This window comes from Pollachius pollachius (genome assembly GCF_949987615.1).
Source record: "Pollachius pollachius genome assembly, chromosome: 14".
NCBI classification, from domain to species: Eukaryota; Metazoa; Chordata; class Actinopteri; order Gadiformes; family Gadidae; genus Pollachius; species Pollachius pollachius.
In genome coordinates, this window is record NC_136947.1 from 21,776,546 (window position 1) to 21,794,946 (window position 18,401).

At 48.0% G+C, this 18,401-nt stretch overlaps 2 protein-coding genes across 2 annotated transcripts in view; one reads left to right on the top strand and one right to left on the bottom strand.

Moving 5' to 3' along the window:
* Positions 1–10,419, top strand: part of LOC307086036 (abl interactor 1-like) — a 33,596-nt gene extending 23,177 nt beyond the window's left edge. The window contains 4 exon segments of the mRNA XM_079751067.1: positions 2,027–2,113; positions 6,263–6,327; positions 6,329–6,452; positions 8,833–10,419. Coding sequence (XP_079607193.1) covers positions 2,027–2,113; positions 6,263–6,327; positions 6,329–6,452; positions 8,833–9,008 — 452 coding nt within the window. The 3' untranslated portion in view covers positions 9,009–10,419.
* Positions 10,420–10,540: 121 nt separating this feature from the next.
* The window catches only part of LOC307086210 (amyloid beta A4 precursor protein-binding family B member 1-interacting protein-like), a 12,176-nt gene continuing 4,315 nt past the window's right edge, over positions 10,541–18,401 (bottom strand). Inside the window, exons 6-12 of the mRNA XM_079751348.1 lie at positions 18,348–18,399; positions 17,693–17,814; positions 17,527–17,601; positions 17,099–17,242; positions 16,130–16,240; positions 14,630–14,728; positions 10,541–14,458 (exon numbers count right to left, since the gene is read on the bottom strand). Coding sequence (XP_079607474.1) covers positions 14,198–14,458; positions 14,630–14,728; positions 16,130–16,240; positions 17,099–17,242; positions 17,527–17,601; positions 17,693–17,814; positions 18,348–18,399 — 864 coding nt within the window. The 3' untranslated portion in view covers positions 10,541–14,197. The remainder of the gene's footprint in view (positions 14,459–14,629; positions 14,729–16,129; positions 16,241–17,098; positions 17,243–17,526; positions 17,602–17,692; positions 17,815–18,347; positions 18,400–18,401) is intronic.

Below are 18,401 nucleotides of genomic sequence, written 5' to 3' on the forward strand. Positions count from 1 at the left end.
ATACGATTACATATCATTTGAGTACATGATATGAAATCTGACATGACCTATCATGAAATAATTATTCTAATGTAACTAATTATAATATATACATAGCCTTCTTCTTCAGTCCCCTGGTCACAGTCCTACTAAAGGCTGCTGGTACCAGGAGAAGGGACAAGGGAGCTATAGCCTTCTTCTTCAGTCCCCTGGTCACAGTCCTACTAAAGGCTGCTGGTACCAGGAGAAGGGACAAGGGAGCTATAGCCTTCTTCTTCAGTCCCCTGGTCACAGTCCTACTAAAGGCTGCTGGTACCAGGAGAAGGGACAAGGGAGCTATAGCCTTCTTCTTCAGTCCCCTGGTCACAGTCCTACTAAAGGCTGCTGGTACCAGGAGAAGGGACAAGGGAGCTATAGCCTTCTTCTTCAGTCCCCTGGTCACAGTCCTACTAAAGGCTGCTGGTACCAGGAGAAGGGACAAGGGAGCTATAGCCTTCTTCTTCAGTCCCCTGGTCACAGTCCTACTAAAGGCTGCTGGTACCAGGAGAAGGGACAAGGGAGCTATAGCCTTCTTCTTCAGTCCCCTGGTCACAGTCCTACTAAAGGCTGCTGGTACCAGGAGAAGGGACAAGGGAGCTATAGCCTTCTTCTTCAGTCCCCTGGTCACAGTCCTACTAAAGGCTGCTGGTACCAGGAGGAATGCATCTTGCTTGCGGGTGTCGTACAGATTTGCTTTGCTTACACAAGTCTTTTTTTTTGGTCTGTCCTTCCTTCTACCTCTTACTCTCTCCCTCCTCCTCCTCCTCAATCCTGCCCCTCTCTCTCCCTCGCTCTCTCTCTCGCTCTCCCTCCTCCTCCACTTCAATCCTGCCCCTCTCTCTCCCTCGCTCTCTCTCGCTCTCCCTCCTCCTCCACCTCAATCCTGCCCCTCTCTCTCTCCCTCGCTCTCTCTCTCGCTCTCCCTCCTCCTCCACTTCAATCCTGCCCCTCTCTCTCCCTCGCTCTCTCTCTCGCTCTCCCTCCTCCTCCACCTCAATCCTGCCCCTCTCTCTCCCTCGCTCTCTCTCTCGCTCTCCCTCCTCCTCCACTTCAATCCTGCCCCTCTCTCTCCCTCGCTCTCTCTCTCGCTCTCCCTCCTCCTCCACTTCAATCCTGCCCCTCTCTCTCTCCCTCGCTCTCTCTCTCGCTCTCCCTCCTCCTCCACCTCAATCCTGCCCCTCTCTCTCCCTCGCTCTCTCTCTCGCTCTCCCTCCTCCTCCACCTCAATCCTGCCCCTCTCTCTCCCTCGCTCTCTCTCTCGCTCTCCCTCCTCCTCCACCTCAATCCTGCCCCTCTCTCTCCCTCGCTCTCTCTCTCGCTCTCCCTCCTCCTCCACTTCAATCCTGCCCCTCTCTCTCCCTCGCTCTCTCTCTCGCTCTCCCTCCTCCTCCACTTCAATCCTGCCCCTCTCTCTCCCTCGCTCTCTCTCTCGCTCTCCCTCCTCCTCCACTTCAATCCTGCCCCTCTCTCTCCCTCGCTCTCTCTCTCGCTCTCCCTCCTCCTCCTCCACCTCAATCCTGCCCCTCTCTCTCCCTCGCTCTCTCTCTCGCTCTCCCTCCTCCTCCACTTCAATCCTGCCCCTCTCTCTCCCTCGCTCTCTCTCGCTCTCCCTCCTCCTCCACCTCAATCCTGCCCCTCTCTCTCCCTCGCTCTCTCTCTCGCTCTCCCTCCTCCTCCACTTCAATCCTGCCCCTCTCTCTCTCCCTCGCTCTCTCTCGCTCTCCCTCCTCCTCCACCTCAATCCTGCCCCTCTCTCTCCCTCGCTCTCTCTCTCGCTCTCCCTCCTCCTCCACCTCAATCCTGCCCCTCTCTCTCCCTCGCTCTCTCTCTCGCTCTCCCTCCTCCTCCACTTCAATCCTGCCCCTCTCTCTCCCTCGCTCTCTCTCTCGCTCTCCCTCCTCCTCCACTTCAATCCTGCCCCTCTCTCTCCCTCCCTCTCTCTCTCTCCCTCCTCTTTATCCGCTGCTCTCTCGCCCGCCGGTGCGTGTGATGGGTGTTGCTGCTCTAGTTGCTGTGGCTCCCCCACCTCCTCCCATGGTGCAGTTGACCCCCCAGATCCCCCTGACTGGTTTTGTGGCCCGCATGCAGGAGAGCAGTAAGTACCACACACACACACACACACACACCTGAGACACACACACACACCTCAAACACACACATACACACCTGAGATAAGTACACACACACCTCAGACACACACACCTGAGACACACACACACACCTCAAACACACACATACACACCTCAGATAAGTACACACACACACCTCAGACACACACACCTGAGACACACACACACACCTCAAACACACACATACACACCTGAGATAAATACACGCACACCTCAGACACACGCACACACACCTGAGGCCCCGTCCACACAGATGATTTTTGTTGGTAAAAAACGCGTGCGTCTTGTGCGTTTGTGCCGACCGTTCAGACAGACCCGATCTTTTCAGTGGCCCAAAACACACTTTTTGGTACCAGGTCCCAGGGTGGATGAAGTAAAAACGGCCCAATGCGTTTTCGTGTTTGGATTCTTGCGTACGCCAAATACGCAAAAAAAGTATTTTCTGATCAACCTAAAATGTTTAAAAGCTGCTTTCTCTGCCGGACTTCTTCTTTTATTGGTGGAGAACCAGCGCCACAGAGTGGCCTTGAATATGTACTACAGCGTTTCTACAGCAATCTTTGCAATGAGTCCGTCTTTACGGAGATATTCCTGAAACGCATCAAAGGAAAACGGAGGGGGAAAGATCGTTTTTACCAGTGTGGACGGGGCCTGAGATACACACACACACACACACCTGATACACACACCTGAGACACACACACACACACCTGAGACACACACACACACACACACCTGAGACACACACACACACACCTGACACACACACACCTGAGACACACACACACACACACCTGAGACACACACACACACACACCTGAGACACACACACACACACCTGAGACACACAGGAGTGTTCAGTGCTTGCTCCACTTCTTTATTTTGCTCATAGAAATAAGAGGTCGCTGCAAGCGGTAATGTTAATAGTTTTAGCAGAGCTTTAATGAGCATTTTAACAGCTATTTCAATGTTAGAACAAGGCCAAATGAAACAAAACGCCCTACCTACTAATACTAACAGGCCGGTCATTGAATGAACATTAACAGGTGGCGTGTTTTTTCCGTCATGGTGGTTCGTCCTGAACAATAGCGCCTGTGCGATTCTTCTTCCAGTGAAAAGCCCTGCTTTTCCACACTCACGCATGCAAGAACACACACACAGACACACAACACTTTTGTTTCTATGCACAGTGTTTAACACACGTACAACATCTGCATCAAAGGCTGATTTAAATGCATCCCATACACATGAACGCATGAACCTTGATGGGTCAGGGGGCAGGGAAGAGGCCAGCTCTAGTCTGTCTGGACCAATACACACACACACACACACACACACACACACACACCCTTACACGGTACCGCCACACCCTTCTGTCTGAGTAATCATTTGAGGCAACATAGCCCCCCCCACACAAACAGGCACACAAACTCATACGCACACACACACACACACACACCACACACACACACACACACACACACACACACACACACTGCTCCTGCCTGTGCACACAAACACGCCTCTGAAGTCGTGCCTGTTGCCATGGTGAAAGAGAATGGGCTCACTGCTGACAAGTGTGGCCCGATGGTTGTGATACACCTCTGTCACACCGTCTCCTATCTCTCTCTCTCTCTCGCTCTCTCTCTCTCTCTCTCGCTCTCCATCTCTGGTAATGTGTGATGTTGGTGTGAAGGGGTGCTGTGCACACAACATTGCACAAGTTTCTATCTAGATCTTATTCGTCTCAGTCTCTGTGTCTCTGTCCTCTCTATCTCTCTGCTCTCTCACGCTCCTCTCTCTCTCTTTCTCTCTCTCTATCTTCTCTCTCTCTCTCGCTCCTCTCTCTCTCTCTTTCTCTCGCTCTCTCTCACTCTCTCTATCTTTATCTCTTTCACTCCTCTCTCGCTCTCTCTCTCCCCCTTTCTCTATCTCTCTCCCTCGCTCCCTCTCTCTCTCTCTCTTTCTCTCGCTCTCTCTCTCACTCTCTCTTCTCCGCTCTCTCTCTCACTCTCTCTTTCTCTCTCTCTCGCTCCCTCTCTCTCGCTCTCTCTCTCCCCCTTTCTCTATCTCTCTCCCTGTCTCTCTCCGTTACTGCCTCTTTGTCTGTCTTTGCATCTATATCTCTGACTCACTGTCTACCACACAGTCTCAAGATATATGTTACCTTTTCATATTGGTTTATTGAGTCATATTTCTCTCTTTCTCTACTCTCTCCATCTCTCTATCTCCTTATGTCACCCTGTCGATATGGTTTAGAGTAGGTATTTGTAGTTGCTATGTCTTTTGTACTTCAACTTATCCTCGCAGTCAACAGTTAAGATGTCAAATTGGACATATGCGGCCGTAAACTGAGATACGGCCATGCGATTGGACAATCGACATTCAGTGGTGCTGGCGGAACGCACAGACCCCTGGTGCAGTTTAGTTTCCCGGTTTTAAGCATTTCCGTGGTGATGTCCCACCAGCAGCCACTAGAGGGTGGGCGGGGCCATGCGTTGCCACGCCGAGGCCGCCCGTTTGGTTGGTCCGACGGTAGCAGAAACGGTAAACCGCCCACACACCATAGCCTCAGACAACCTGTTTAAATATCCAACGCAGCTACACAGGTAATAGCTGTTCATGACAAGAGCAATGACGCCGTAAGACGTCTTCACAGGCCATGTGTTGAGTCAGCGGGAGGATTTCCTGAGATAATGTGTCCTACAGTAATCAATTTAATATGACAGGATCATATTACAATCAAGACCTGTGAGTTAAACTGTTTATTCTAAAACCACTGGTCGTGGTTTTAGAATTCAAGGTATTAAGTTAACATCAGATCTGTAGGAAGACATGAGAGGAAGTACACATCTGTGTGTGTGCGTGTGTGTGTCAGTGCGTGTGCTGCCCGGTCGTCTCTGGGCGCTGCAAGGGAGCCTAACCTGATAAATCACATGGCTGCCCTCTAGTGGACAGTTCAGACATCGCTTATTTTATAACGAAGCCCCTCTGCCCTCTCTCTCTCCCCTCTCCCCTCTCCTCTCTCTCTCTCTCCCCTCTCTCCCCTCTCTCTCCCCTCTCCCCTCTCTCTCTCCCCTCTCCCCTCTCCTCTCTCTCTCTCCCCTCTCTCCCCTCTCTCTCCCCTCTCTCTCTCCCCTCTCCCCTCTCCTCTCTCTCTCTCTCCCCTCTCTCCCCTCTCTCTCCCCTCTCTCTCCCCTCTCTCTCTCCCCTCTCTCTCTCCCCTCTCCCCTCTCTCTCCCCTCTCTCTCCCCTCTCTCTCCTCCTCTCCCCTCTGTCTCTCCCCTCTCTCTCTCCCCTCTCTCTCTCCCCTCTCCCCTCTCTCTCCCCTCTCTCTCTCCCCTCCCTCTCCCCTCTCCCCTCTCTCTCTCCTCCTCTCCCCCCCTCTCCCCTCTCTCTCCCCTCTCCCCTCTCTCTCTCCTCCTCTCCCCCCCTCTCCCCTCTCTCTCCCCTCTCCCCTCTCTCTTTCCTCCTCTCCCCTCTCTCTCCTCTCTCCCCTCTCCCCTCTCTCTCTCCTCCTCTCCCCTCTCTCTCCCCTCTCCCCCCTCTCTCTCTCCTCCTCTCCCCTCTCTCTCTCCCCTCTCCCCTCTCTCTCTCCCCTCACCCCCCTCTCCCCTCTCTCTCCCCTCTCCCCTCTCTCCCCCCTCTCTCTCCCCTCTCCCCTCTCTCTCTCCCCTCTCCCCCTCTCTCTCCCCTCTCCCTCTCTCTCTCCCCTCTCTCCCCTCTCCCCTCTCTCTCTCCCCTCTCCCCTCTCTCCCCTCTGTCTCTCCCCTCCCCCTCTCTCTCCCCTCACCCCCCCTCCCCCCTCTCTCTCCCCTCTCCCCTCTCTCTCCCCTCTCCCCTCTCTCTCCCCTCTCCCCTCTCTCCCCTCTGTCTCTCCCCTCCCCCTCTCTCTCCCCTCACCCCCCCTCCCCTCTCTCTCTCCCCTCTCTCTACCCTCTCCCCTCTCTCTCTCCCCTCTCCCCTCTCTCTCCCCTCTCTCTCCCCTCTCCCCTCTCTCTCCCCTCTCCCCTCTCTCCCCCCTCTCTCTCCCCTCCCCCCTCTCTCTCCCCTCTCCCCTCTCTCTCCCCTCTCTCACCCCCCTCTCCCCTCTCTCTCCCCTGCTCTCCCCACAGTAACAGACAGCCCGGCCCCTCCCCCCCCTCCCCCGGTGGACATGGCCCTGTTCGAGGAGCCCTCGCCCCCCCCCTCCCCCCCCGCCCGTGGACTACGAGGAGGAGGAGACGGAGGCAGCCGTGGTGCACTACAACGACCCCTACGCCGACGGCGACCCCCAGTGGGCCCCCAAGGCCTACCTGGAGAAAGGTGAGGGCGCTTTGGCTCAGTGTGTGTGTCTGTCGGTCAGTGTGTTTGTATGTGTGTTATTTTTTGTCAGTCAATGTGTGTGTTTGTGTATGTTGGTGTGTGTATAGGGGGAGGAGTGACTGGGGCCTTAAACACTAAGATCTAGTAGCTCCTGTGCTTTACTCCCAGCATAAGGTTTGATCCCATCCAATAGGCCGGCCCTACTCAGCTAGGCACAGCTCACGCAGGAGCCTCTTATTGCTTTAAATACTATTATTTATTGTTAACTGTTCAAAGAGGTAGCACTACAACTGAACCTGAGTCAGCTTCAGTCTCAGGTCAGGCTCAGCATCAATCCCGCTTCCGTGTTTCATTTTTTATGACGGCAAGTGAAGAGAAGTCTTTCTCGCACTGATAGGGGCTCGCAAAAGGAAGGAGAATGCACAGGGCCTTGTCCCAAAGCGCAGGGTAATCGCTATGTTGCTAGATCCAAAAGTCCAACAAGGACTGCCTTCATATTGGCAGAACTGTTGTCTGAATAGGACAAGGTGCGCAATCATGTCCCTAACTCTCTCATTACGGGTCAGGTCGTTGTGAGACAGCAACCTCTCAGCAGCCTTCTCCCAACACATGATGTGTGGTCAACTCTCTGGCGAATGGCAGACACAATTGTGTGTGGCCTATCAGCCTTCACTATGTGGAGGCTGGCCCCATACCAAGCCTCCTGTGCTTTGGCTAGTGTGTCTTTCAGCACTGCGTGTTTGTTTATAAGATGCCCTTTGAGAGGCGATGGTTTCATGGATTGATTGCTGAGAACATCACCACATACCACGGCTTCACTGGTCTGCTGAGCCTTCACTGGTGTACCTTCACTGGTCTGCTAAGCCTTCACTGGTCTGCTGAGCCTTCACTGGTGAACCTTCACTGGTCTGCTGAGCCTTCACTGGTCTGCTGAGCCTTCACTGGTCTGCTGAACCTTCACTGGCCTGCTGAGCCTTCACTGGTCTGCTGAGCCTTCACTGGTCTGCTGAACCTTCACTGGTCTGCTGAGCCTTCACTGGTCTGCTGAGCCTTCACTGGTCTGCTGAACCTTCACTGGTCTGCTGAGCCTTCACTGGTCTGCTGAACCTTCACTGGTCTGCTGAACCTTCACTGGTCTGCTGAGCCTTCACTGGTGCTGCTGAAGCAGCCACTAGCACCTGTGCTGGGTTCACTGTTGTCCATTTAGAAATGTTCTCCTCCTGATCCATGCTTCTCTTCCAAATAGTTCCCATTTGGAGCCACGATCGCAGTGTTTTTGAACCATTCATAATTTTAACGCTTCTATCCTACCATCACATTTCAGCTTGTAATCGTGGATTGTGGATGTTTGTGGGCGAAAATACCTGACCACGTAACAGGCTGATGTTGAAACAAGAATTTTACAGGGAAGGGAAGACTTATATTAAAACCCATTATTCCAAGATCTCATTGTTACGCTATTGTCATTTGTAGTGGTATCTTGATAGTATTATGTTTTGTTGTTGTGTTTTTGTAAATTATATATTTTTTCCTTCTCACACCACTAGTTGACGCACTTGTGCCACCAGTGGTTCTCGTACCATAATGTTTATCTCTCTCGCTCTCTCTCTCTCTCCCTGTCTCTCTCGCTCTCCCTGTCTCTCTCCCCATCTCTCCCTGTCTCTCTCTCTCTCCCTGTCTCCCTCTCTCTCTCTCTCTCGCCTCTCTCTCTCTCTCTCCCTGTCTCTCTCTCTGTTGCCTCTCTCTCTCTCTTCCTGTCTCTTTCTCTCTCTCTCTCTCTCTCTTTCTCTCTCCCTGTCTCTCTCTCTCTCCCTGTCTCTCTCTCTCTCTCTCTCTCACTCGCCTCTCTCTCTCTCTCTCCCTGTCTCTCTCTCCCTGTCTCTCTCTCCCTGTCTCTCTCTCTCTCTCTCGCCTCTCTCTCTCTCTCTCTTCCTGTCTCTTTCGCCTCTCTCTCTCTCTCTCCCTGTCTCTCTCTCTCTCCCTCCCTCTCTCTCCCTCTCTCTCTCTCTCTCCCTGTCTCTCCCTGTCTCTTTCTCTATCTCTTTCCCTGTGTCTCTCTCCCTGTCTCTCTCTCTCTCTCTCTCTCTCTCTCTCTCTCTCCCTCTCTCTCTCTCTCTCCCTGTCTCACCCTCTTTCCCTGTCTCTCTCTCTCTGTCTCTCTCTCTCTCTCTCTCTCTCCCTGTCTCTCTCTCTCTCTCTCTCTCTCTCTCTCTCTCCCTGTCTCTCTCTCTCTGTCTCTCTCTCTCTCTCTCTCTCTCTCCCTCTCTCTCTCTCTCTCTCCCTCTCTCTCTCTCTCTCCCTGTCTCTCCCTGTCTCTTTCTCTATCTCTTTCCCTGTCTCTCTCTCCCTGTCTCTCTCTCTCTCTCTCTCTCTCTCCCAGTGGTGGCCATCTACGACTACTCCAAGGACAAGGAGGACGAGCTGTCCTTCATGGAGGGCGCCATCATCTACATCATCAAGAAGAACGACGACGGCTGGTACGAGGGCGTGTCCGGCGGCGTCACCGGCCTCTTCCCCGGCAACTACGTGGAGTCCATCATGCACTACGCTGACTAGAGCCCGGCCAGCTCCCCTCCATCTAGTGAAGGAAGCGGATTGGATATGTACAGGATGATGAGACCGTAGCAGTTTATAAAGGCTCCCCAACGGGGAGTCAAGTGCCATGTGAAGTCATGTTACGATTACACCCCCCCCCCCAAAACATCCCACCTCCAACCCCCCAAAAAAACAGAGAGGGAACCAGTGAGCCTGGTGGTTTTCTAGTGTGCACCTCAACACTCTTCATTCCCTGAGTGAGCGATGTGGAGGAGAAGGAAAATATGACAAGTATTTTATATATTTACAGTAATTAACCGGCAATTTAACTGTATTGACATAATTACTGTTGGGACATGTACCTGAAGAAGTGTGTCCTTTGTTATATTTTGAAGTTCTGTAACGTCCTCCATGGTCATTCTAGAGCGCCCCATCTGCTCACCCCTGTAGTGAAAAAAACGACATCTATTTTGGTTTTTACAAAAAGAATGAAATGACAAGACAAACACAAAACTTAAAAAACACAAAAAAAGAGAAACTATAGTCATGCGGATGACGTTCGGAAGACAAAAAAAAAAACAAAGAAGAGGAAAAGCACTGCGTGGCAGATTTGTTTCACACACCAGGGAAAAACAATAACATGAAAAGACCTGTTGAGGGCGTCTTCTACTATCTGGTGAAGTCTGTCTCTGTTAAGATACTTTGCGTGTGTGTGTACTTTGTACCGTATGATGCTGTCATGGCGTTTGTCAGTAGTGTGTGAGTGTGTGTGTATGTGTGTCTTCTACCTGTAGTTCACCATCAACCTGAACGCATCGAGCTTCTCATTTCTGTTCCGATTAGTGATGGATAATTTATCTGAATGCGCTTTGGTCAGTGACGATTCCAGTGCCATTTTAACATGAGAAGAGTTCTCACATGCTAAAGCTTTTGATTTCATCTTTGTACTATGAAGGACATTCAATGCTGTCTGTTTGATTTGGTCGAGTTAGGTGCCAGTGTGACGCTCCGGTTAGCATGTCCCCCCTGTCTCCTGAGACTCACAGGCCTGATGTGAGGACTAACAGGCCTGATGTTAGGATTAACAGGCCTGATGTGAGGACTAACAGGCCTGATGTTAGGACTAACAGGCCTGATGTTAGGACTAACACTCTAATGTTAGGACTAACAGGCCTGATGTTAGGACTAACAGGCCTGATGTTAGGACTAACAGGCCTGATGTTAGGATTAACAGGCCTGATGTTAGGGCTAACACTCTAATGTTAGGACTAACACTCTAATGTTAGGACTAACAGGCCTGATGTTATGACTACAGGCCTGATGTTAGCAGTAACAGGCCTGATGTTATGACTAACACTCTAATGTTAGGACTAACACTCTAATGTTAGGACTAACAGGCCTGATGTTAGGACTAACAGGCCTGATGTGAGGACTAACAGGCCTGATGTGAGGACTAACAGGCCTGATGTTAGGACTAACAGGCCTGATGTGAGGACTAACACTCTAATGTTAGGACTAACACTCTAATGTTAGGACTAACACTCTAATGTGAGGACTAACAGGCCTGATGTTAGGACTAACAGGCCTGATGATAGGACTAACACTCTAATGTTAGGACTAACAGGCCTGATGTAAGGACTAACAGGCCTGATGTGAGGACTAACAGGCCTGATGTTAGCACTAACAGGCCTGATGTGAGGACTAACAGGCCTGATGTTAGCACTAACAGGCCTGATGGCGGGCTGTCCACTCCTTTGATGACTTGGGTTTTCAGTTAGATGGGATCTATTCAAGCTGTTCTCTAGTGAGTCTAAACACTTCATTTTCTATTCTGAGAAGCAGTTCCTGCTAAGGTGCTTTGAGGAGAAGCTGGTGCTCAACATGACCACCGACCACAATAACCTCACCCCAAGGCTGTTGAACTGTCTCTCCTTACTCACGAAGTCTGTTTCAGCTGTCGTATTGTTTGGTATGGAGGGGTGAACCATCAACAGTGTTGAATGTAACCTTATTATCATTTGTATTAAACCATCATAACCGTAGTCAGGCCATTTGTGTGCTATATGCACTTAATGTACTACAGTTAGATACATTGTCGGTTTTCATTGTCTTTTTATTATTTTTTACTGAAATCAAAAGATTGTTCAACATGCGAATGAAAGCAAGCATATCCTGATTTTAACATTATCATATATGAGTTGTATTTTTTGGGATGGAATCGATTTAAACCGTAGAAATCATACAGCTTATGGAGCCGATGAGTGAATTTCACAAAGTGATGCGGATGTTTTGAACCTTGAAGCGTCTTCTGCATGACGTGGCCGTGACACGCTGACACGCATCCTTCGTCTTTGGCGTTTTTAACAAAATAAACAACAATATTTGGATGAATGGGTACTCGGCATTTAGGAGTCACTCACCTGTCGAGGGAGGAGGTCATATCTAGTAGCTGTATCGTATATTTAAAGAGAATTCCTCAAACGAAAAAATGGAAGACGTGTATTTCACTGGCTTGTTGACCCGTGTCATCAGCCTTTTGTGTGTGATGAACGTATTGAACGACTCACAGCTGGTGGCCCTTGTCCTCTACATCAGCAACACGCTCTATTCAACCGTTTCCTACATTTTCTTCCAGGGCTATTTGGCAAAACAAAATCAATCCATTTTTCTGTGACCCATTTCTAGCAATGCATTGGTTCCTCCTTTCTTTATTATTTGAGTCCTACACTGATGAGGAAGGTCTGCTTGCAGCTGTATGTCAATGGTTTATTTATTCTTTGGTTTCCTAGAGGTGATGTTGACCCCTGGCTGAACGGTGTAATGTTTACCACTAACCTGTGAGCTGACGTCACGGGCTCGCCTGCTCTTGTGTGTGTTTCTTTTTCTTACGACGAAAACGTGGAGCAAAGAGAAAAAACTAAAACCAATAAACTGATCTGTGACTTTGTTCTTATTGGGAACAGAATGCGTAGATTTCTTGTCTTTCCTCCACTCATGTACATACAGTATGTTCATGGAAATTCATGTACAGTCCTTTTGTAATAAACAGCCCTTAAAAACGGTGAAGACAGGCGGTCTTGTGTGGTGTGTCCTGCATGCTTGTCACTTGCAGAAGTCCAGTTTCTGAATGTCAGCAGAATTAGCTGTAGAACAGATGAATGAAGATAACCATGGGAGGACGTTTGAATGACACCAGCTCTGAACAGCAGGCCCTACATAACTAAAGCTTTAATACGTGACCTGGCACTGTGGACCCAGGAAGGGTAGAAGAAACGAGATGGACCTGAGACGAGCCCAGCTGGGGGGCGTCAGTGTTAACGCTCCAGGCGTGTTTTAGTTTAACCCCTCCAGAGACCCCTGCTTCAGCTTATTGTTTCAGAGCAGAAAGTTACTTTGTGATCGTGGAGGAGAGGGAACCCAAAGGGCTGGTATTATCACCCAGATGATAGGTCATACAACTACTATTTATCATCCCTTTATAGAGAGAGAGACATACTTTAACTATTCATAACTAGCCTTTATAGAAAGAGACATACTTTAACTATCCATAACTAGCCTTTATAGAGAGCCATACTTTAACTATCCATAACCACGCTTTATAGAGAGACATACTTTAGCTATCCTTAACTAACCTTTATAGAGAGAGAAATACTTTAACTCTCAATAAGTAACCTTTAGAGAGAGACATACTTTAACTATCCATAACTTACCTTTATAGAGAGACATACTTTAACTATCCATAACTAACCTTTATAGAGACATACTTTAATTATCCATAACTTACCTTTATAGAGAGACATACTTTAACTATCCATAACTAACCTTTACAGAGAGACATACTTTAACTATCCTTAACTAACCTTTACAGAGAGTCATACTTTAACTATCAATAACTTACCTTTACAGAGAGACATACTTTAACTATCTATAACTAACCTTTACAGAGAGACATACTTTAACTATCCTTAACTAACCTTTACAGAGAGACATACTTTAACTATCCTTAACTAACCTTTACAGAGAGAAATACTTTAACTATCCTTAACTAACCTTTACAGAGAGACACACTTTAACTATCCATAACTTACTTTTACAGAGAGACATACTTTAACTATCCTTAACTAACCTTTACAGAGAGACACACTTTAACTATCCTTAACTAACCTTTACAGAGAGACATAGTTTAACCATCCATAACTAACCTTTACAGAGAGACACACTTTAGCTATCCTTAACTAACCTTTACAGAGAGACACACTTTAACTATCCTTAACTAACCTTTACAGAGAGACACACTTTAACTATCCATAACTTACTTTTACAGAGGGACATACTTTAACTATCCTTAACTAACCTTTACAGAGAGAAATACTTTAACTATCCTTAACTAACCTTTACAGAGAGAAATACTTTAACTATCCTTAGCTAACCTTTATAGAGAGAGAAATACTTTAACTATCCTTAACTAACCTTTACAGAGAGACACACTTTAACTATCCATAACTTACTTCTACAGAGAGACATACTTTAACTATCCTTAACTAACCTTTACAGAGAGACATACTTTAACTATCCTTAGCTAACCTTTACAGAGAGACATACTTTAACTATCCTTAACTAACCTTTACAGAGAGACATACTTTAACTATCCTTAACTAACCTTTACAGAGAGACACACTTTAACTATCCATAACTTACTTTTACAGAGGGACATACTTTAACTATCCTTAGCTAACCTTTACAGAGAGACATACTTTAACTATCCTTAGCCAACCTTTACAGAGAGACATACTTTAACTATCCATAATTAACCCTTACAGAGAGACATACTTTAACTCTCTTTAGCCAACCTTTCCTCTGGGATGCAGCGGATTAGCCTCCCCAGATGTTATAATCCTGAAGGTTTACTCTGACTACTGGAGAGTTGGTGGTGCAGCGTGAGGTACAGACAGGTCTATGGTGGCCCCTTCCTCGGTCTGATGAGGGGATTGTGTTGAGGTGTGCCCATTGCACTTTGGATGGGCTCCGATCAAATTGGGTAAATAATCCATAAACTTCTTTATCATCCCATATATCATGAAGGCTTTTTGAATGGTGGGCAGTAATATACAGATCCTCTCTCTCTATATATATATATAGATCCTCTATAAATGACTGAGTCTGGTGTGCGTCTGGTGGAGGGGGAGGAGGGGGGAATGAAGGGGCTCCGATCAGATGATGGGGTCACTGAGGGGGGCGGCTGGGATGAAGTCTGGCGGAGGTTCAGGGAGGTCGTCGCCGGTGGCGCCACAGACAGGTGTGGTGGGAGAGAGCACTGCAGTGCTGCTAGCTGGAGCTGGGGTCGTACCACCGCGGGCCGCACAGAGAGCGGCCCGCGGAGCGCCGGGCGTGCACTGGAGGTGGAGGGAGGCCGCCTGAGTCTCGGAGCGCTGGACCCCCGTCAGGAAGTTCTTGTACAGGGCGGCTCCGTACTGGTCCCAGGAGAGGCGGGGGGGGGGGGGGGGCGGAGAGGACACAATGAATGCCTTTGTTAATCCAGTGGATCATTAAGAACGCTTTTGCTTATTGTTAATCTGCTCGGTGAACTTGTTTCGGTCGTTGCCTATAGCGTAACGCATTGACGTGTCAGTCTGTGTTCTGACCTTGGCCACTCTGACTGAGCTGACCCAGAGGGAGAGGGTGTCTTTGTTCTCACAACACAGGACCTTGGTGTATTCTGACTCCTGCTGGACATGGGGATGCTGGGGGAGAGAAGAGGGTTAGCATGGCCTCCCAGCGCTGGCCGCCAGGAGGTATTCGATGCTCACATTTCAACGGAACCGCCGCAGGGCCAAAACCTTACGCAAAAGAGGATTTTTAAAATTCACCAATAAATAAGCTATGAATGACAACGCATACAGATTGTATGTGGCGTGTGTACTGTAACTTGTGATCTAAGTAAAACATGATCAGTTCAGTTGGTGAAACACTAGCACTATACAACAGATGTTGTATATCCTCCTCCTCCTCCCCTTTCTCTGACTTTCAGTTGCAGGCGAGTTTCATGTGACCCAAACGTATTGAATGTATTGAAATGACCCTTCATCACTCCCATGGATCAGCAAGGATCCATCTGTCAGTGGTGGCCTTCTTAAACATCCACCATACATCACACCTAACGCCTCACCACTGGAGGAGCAAGAGAGGCTTCTCTTTAGTATCTTCTTCCTTACTCTGTCTGTCTGTCTGTCTGTCTGTCTGTCTGTCTGTCTGTCTGTCTGTCTGTCTGTCTGTCTGTCTCTCTCTCTCTCTCTCTCTCTCTCTCTCTCTCTCTCTCTCTCTCTCTCTCTGTCTCTCTCTCTTTCACCCCTTGTCTTTTTCCGTCCATATCGCTCTATCGCTGTCTCTCTCTCTAACTGTTTCATATTAAAATAAAAAGCTGTTAACAGAAACAACCGAGCATGGGTTCAAGAAGAGCTGTAGGCTACTAAAGGGCTTCCTGTTTGAAATGTCTATATTTAAAACATATGACACACTGAACAACATGAATGCTAGAGGACTGGATATGAATACACATGCAAGACTCATTGATAGTAGGAGTACTATTAGAAGAAGACTGAGGTACTTTAGTACAACAGACTGAAGTACTATTGGACGAATACTGAGGTAATTTAGTACAAGAGACTGAAGTACTATTAGAAGAAGACTGAGGTACTATAGTACAAGAGACTGAAGTACTATTGGTAGAAGACTGAGGTACTATAGTACAAGAGACTGAAGTACTATTGGAAGAAGACTGAGGTACTTTAGTACAAGAGACTGAAGTACTATTAGAAGAAGACTAAGGTACTATAGTACAAGAGACTGAAGTACTATTGTAAGAAGAAGAGACTGAAGTAATATAGTAGCAGATGTCTGAAGTACTATAGTACAAGAGTGTGGAGACTAGTAGAAGACTACATTTCTATAGTACAAGGGACTTGAGCACTTTAGTAGCAGAAAAGACTAGAATACTATAGTAGTATTCAAAAAGTATCATAGTATTAGAAACAATGAAACATATAAGAACAATCTCAAAGTCTTATAAAACTACTAGGATGAGATCCAGAGCAGTTTATCCTTCATAAGAGCATGGAGGGTTTACCAGATGACAGTAGGCTTACCTTCAGGACGAAGCAGAAGTCGGTGGGGGCTCTGTATCTTTGTTTGTAACCGCTGGCTCGGTAGATGTTCACATTCTCAAATCTGGCCAGGCAGCTGAGGTGGATCGAGGACTTGTAGGCGTTTAAGAGAATAAAAAAGGTTTTAATGACAGAGTCAAAGAGTGAGTCTCTCTTTGACACTTAATGAACACTCAATCATGTTTAATTTTGACATCGTTTTAAATTGTGCTCTGTATATATTTTTTTAAGTATTTCGTTCAAGGCTGCCCCCTAAAATGAACGGAAATGTATGTTGAACAGAAAGTTCTCTTCAAACTGTAAACATGGTCAGCAATTGACATACACACAATATGATGATGGCTGCTTCGACAGCAAATAGATTTGGATCTCAAAACTACACAAACCCTGAAGGAAAAGTACTAGTTTTGCATTGGCTCTGGCCCTGACAGAACCTTTAGGGTTAAGGACATACCACTGTATGTCCCATCTCGCCCCCTTCGTTGATTGTTGTCACTCCTATTGTCCCGTGATTATCCTCACTCACCTTAATGGTTTTCACCTGTCCCTCATCAATATCCCCCTCCTATTCTATTTAATCACTGTGTTTCCCTTCTTCTGCGCCAGATCGTCTTTGTTCTCTGTATCAAGCGTCCCAGGATTTTCCAAGCGATAATCACACTTCCTGATTCCTGACTGTTGGCTCCCGACTACGCCTTTGCCTTCTACGTTTGCCTGATCTACGACTGATGACCCGTGTACCGACCCACTACGACTTTGCCTAACTCCATGCCGGACTGTTTGCCTGGTCTACTGATTTCCCGTGCACTGAACAATCTTCTAGTAAAGACCGTTCTCTCTACACAGACTTCTGCCTCCTGAGTCGTGCTTTTGAGTCAGTTATCTGCTGCTGCTCACCCAGTCGTTCCACTGTATCTTTAGTTTGTGCTATTGGTACAGTGTTGACTGTACCTTGGTCTTGCCCTTAGGTATATAGTAGATGCCAGAGGCCCTGAGCAGGAAGAAGCGCAGATTCCATTTCCTCTTGCCACTCTCTTTCTGGTACAGTACCCCCTCCAGGTCGGGGACCCTCACAGAGTCCCCTTCGAAGTTCTCCTGAGAGGTCAAAGGGTTGCATAGGATATAGTTCAACTGATTACAAATGAATTATACCGGTGTTGTTGTCATGGGAAACACACCTTTACATTGCCAGAGCACAAACAACTCATGCAAGATACAAACAATAGATTTTGAAATTGTAAAATATACAAAGCAAATATAATCTGAAAATATAAATACAGCAAAAGAGAACTTGTATAAGATACTAGAGGAAGTTCTTCTCCAGACAGAGCCACACAAATCTAGAGAGTCTGTAGCCTGGTGTTAGAGAGCTACTGGACCTTCAGTAGAAGCTGTTTCTCTTTTTCTTTAGTGTTGCCCAGCGCATCACTGCCGTTTCTCCACATGTAGAAAACCTTTGGAGACACCCAGGTGTGATTAGGGTTGGATGGCAAAGTGAAACTAATATCATCATAGCCTGGTAGGCGTTTCTCTTTGACTGCTCACCTGGGGGTCTTTGAAGAGGGAGTATTTCTCAGGCCTGGAGACGAAAGAGAGGGTGTTCTTACTGCTGCGGGCCCACAAACTCAACCTCTCTACTAGCGGCTCATGGTCCTCGAAGATCCTCTCTGCATACAAGAAGATACAGTAAATAGAGATGTAATAATATATATGATGTTTATTAAGTCATTCCAATAGATCCATTTTATTAGGAGCACGCCATTTTGGGAGGTAGCCATCTTCTCAGAATGTTTACAGGTGGGCTTGCGGTTATTTGGGATCGAAAATAGCTTGTTTATCAGTGTGTGTGTGTGTGTGTGTGTGTGTGTGTGTGTGTGTGTGTGTGTGTGTGTGTAGGTGCGTTGTGCCTGGTCCACACTTGTAGGTTGATGGCTACCGAGCGAGCTTTTGCTATCTTGCTCTCAAGAAAAATGGAGCAAGGCAAAGTGTGTTGTTAGAGATGAATGGTCCATCAACACTACGCACTCATTCAACCGGACAAGCCCTTTACTGCAGACTCACATACCCACGCTGTCATTATTATGTGTTGGCCTTCAATAACTAAAGAAACTCTTATCTCGTTGGTGATGTGATGGCCTCCTCTGTCCTTGGTTGTGAACCTTTGTGTTTCATGGGCACCTCCACCTGCACCAGCCCTCACCGGTCTGCAGCCCCGGGTTGCTCTCACACAGGCTCCAGTCCAGGGAGCGGTCGC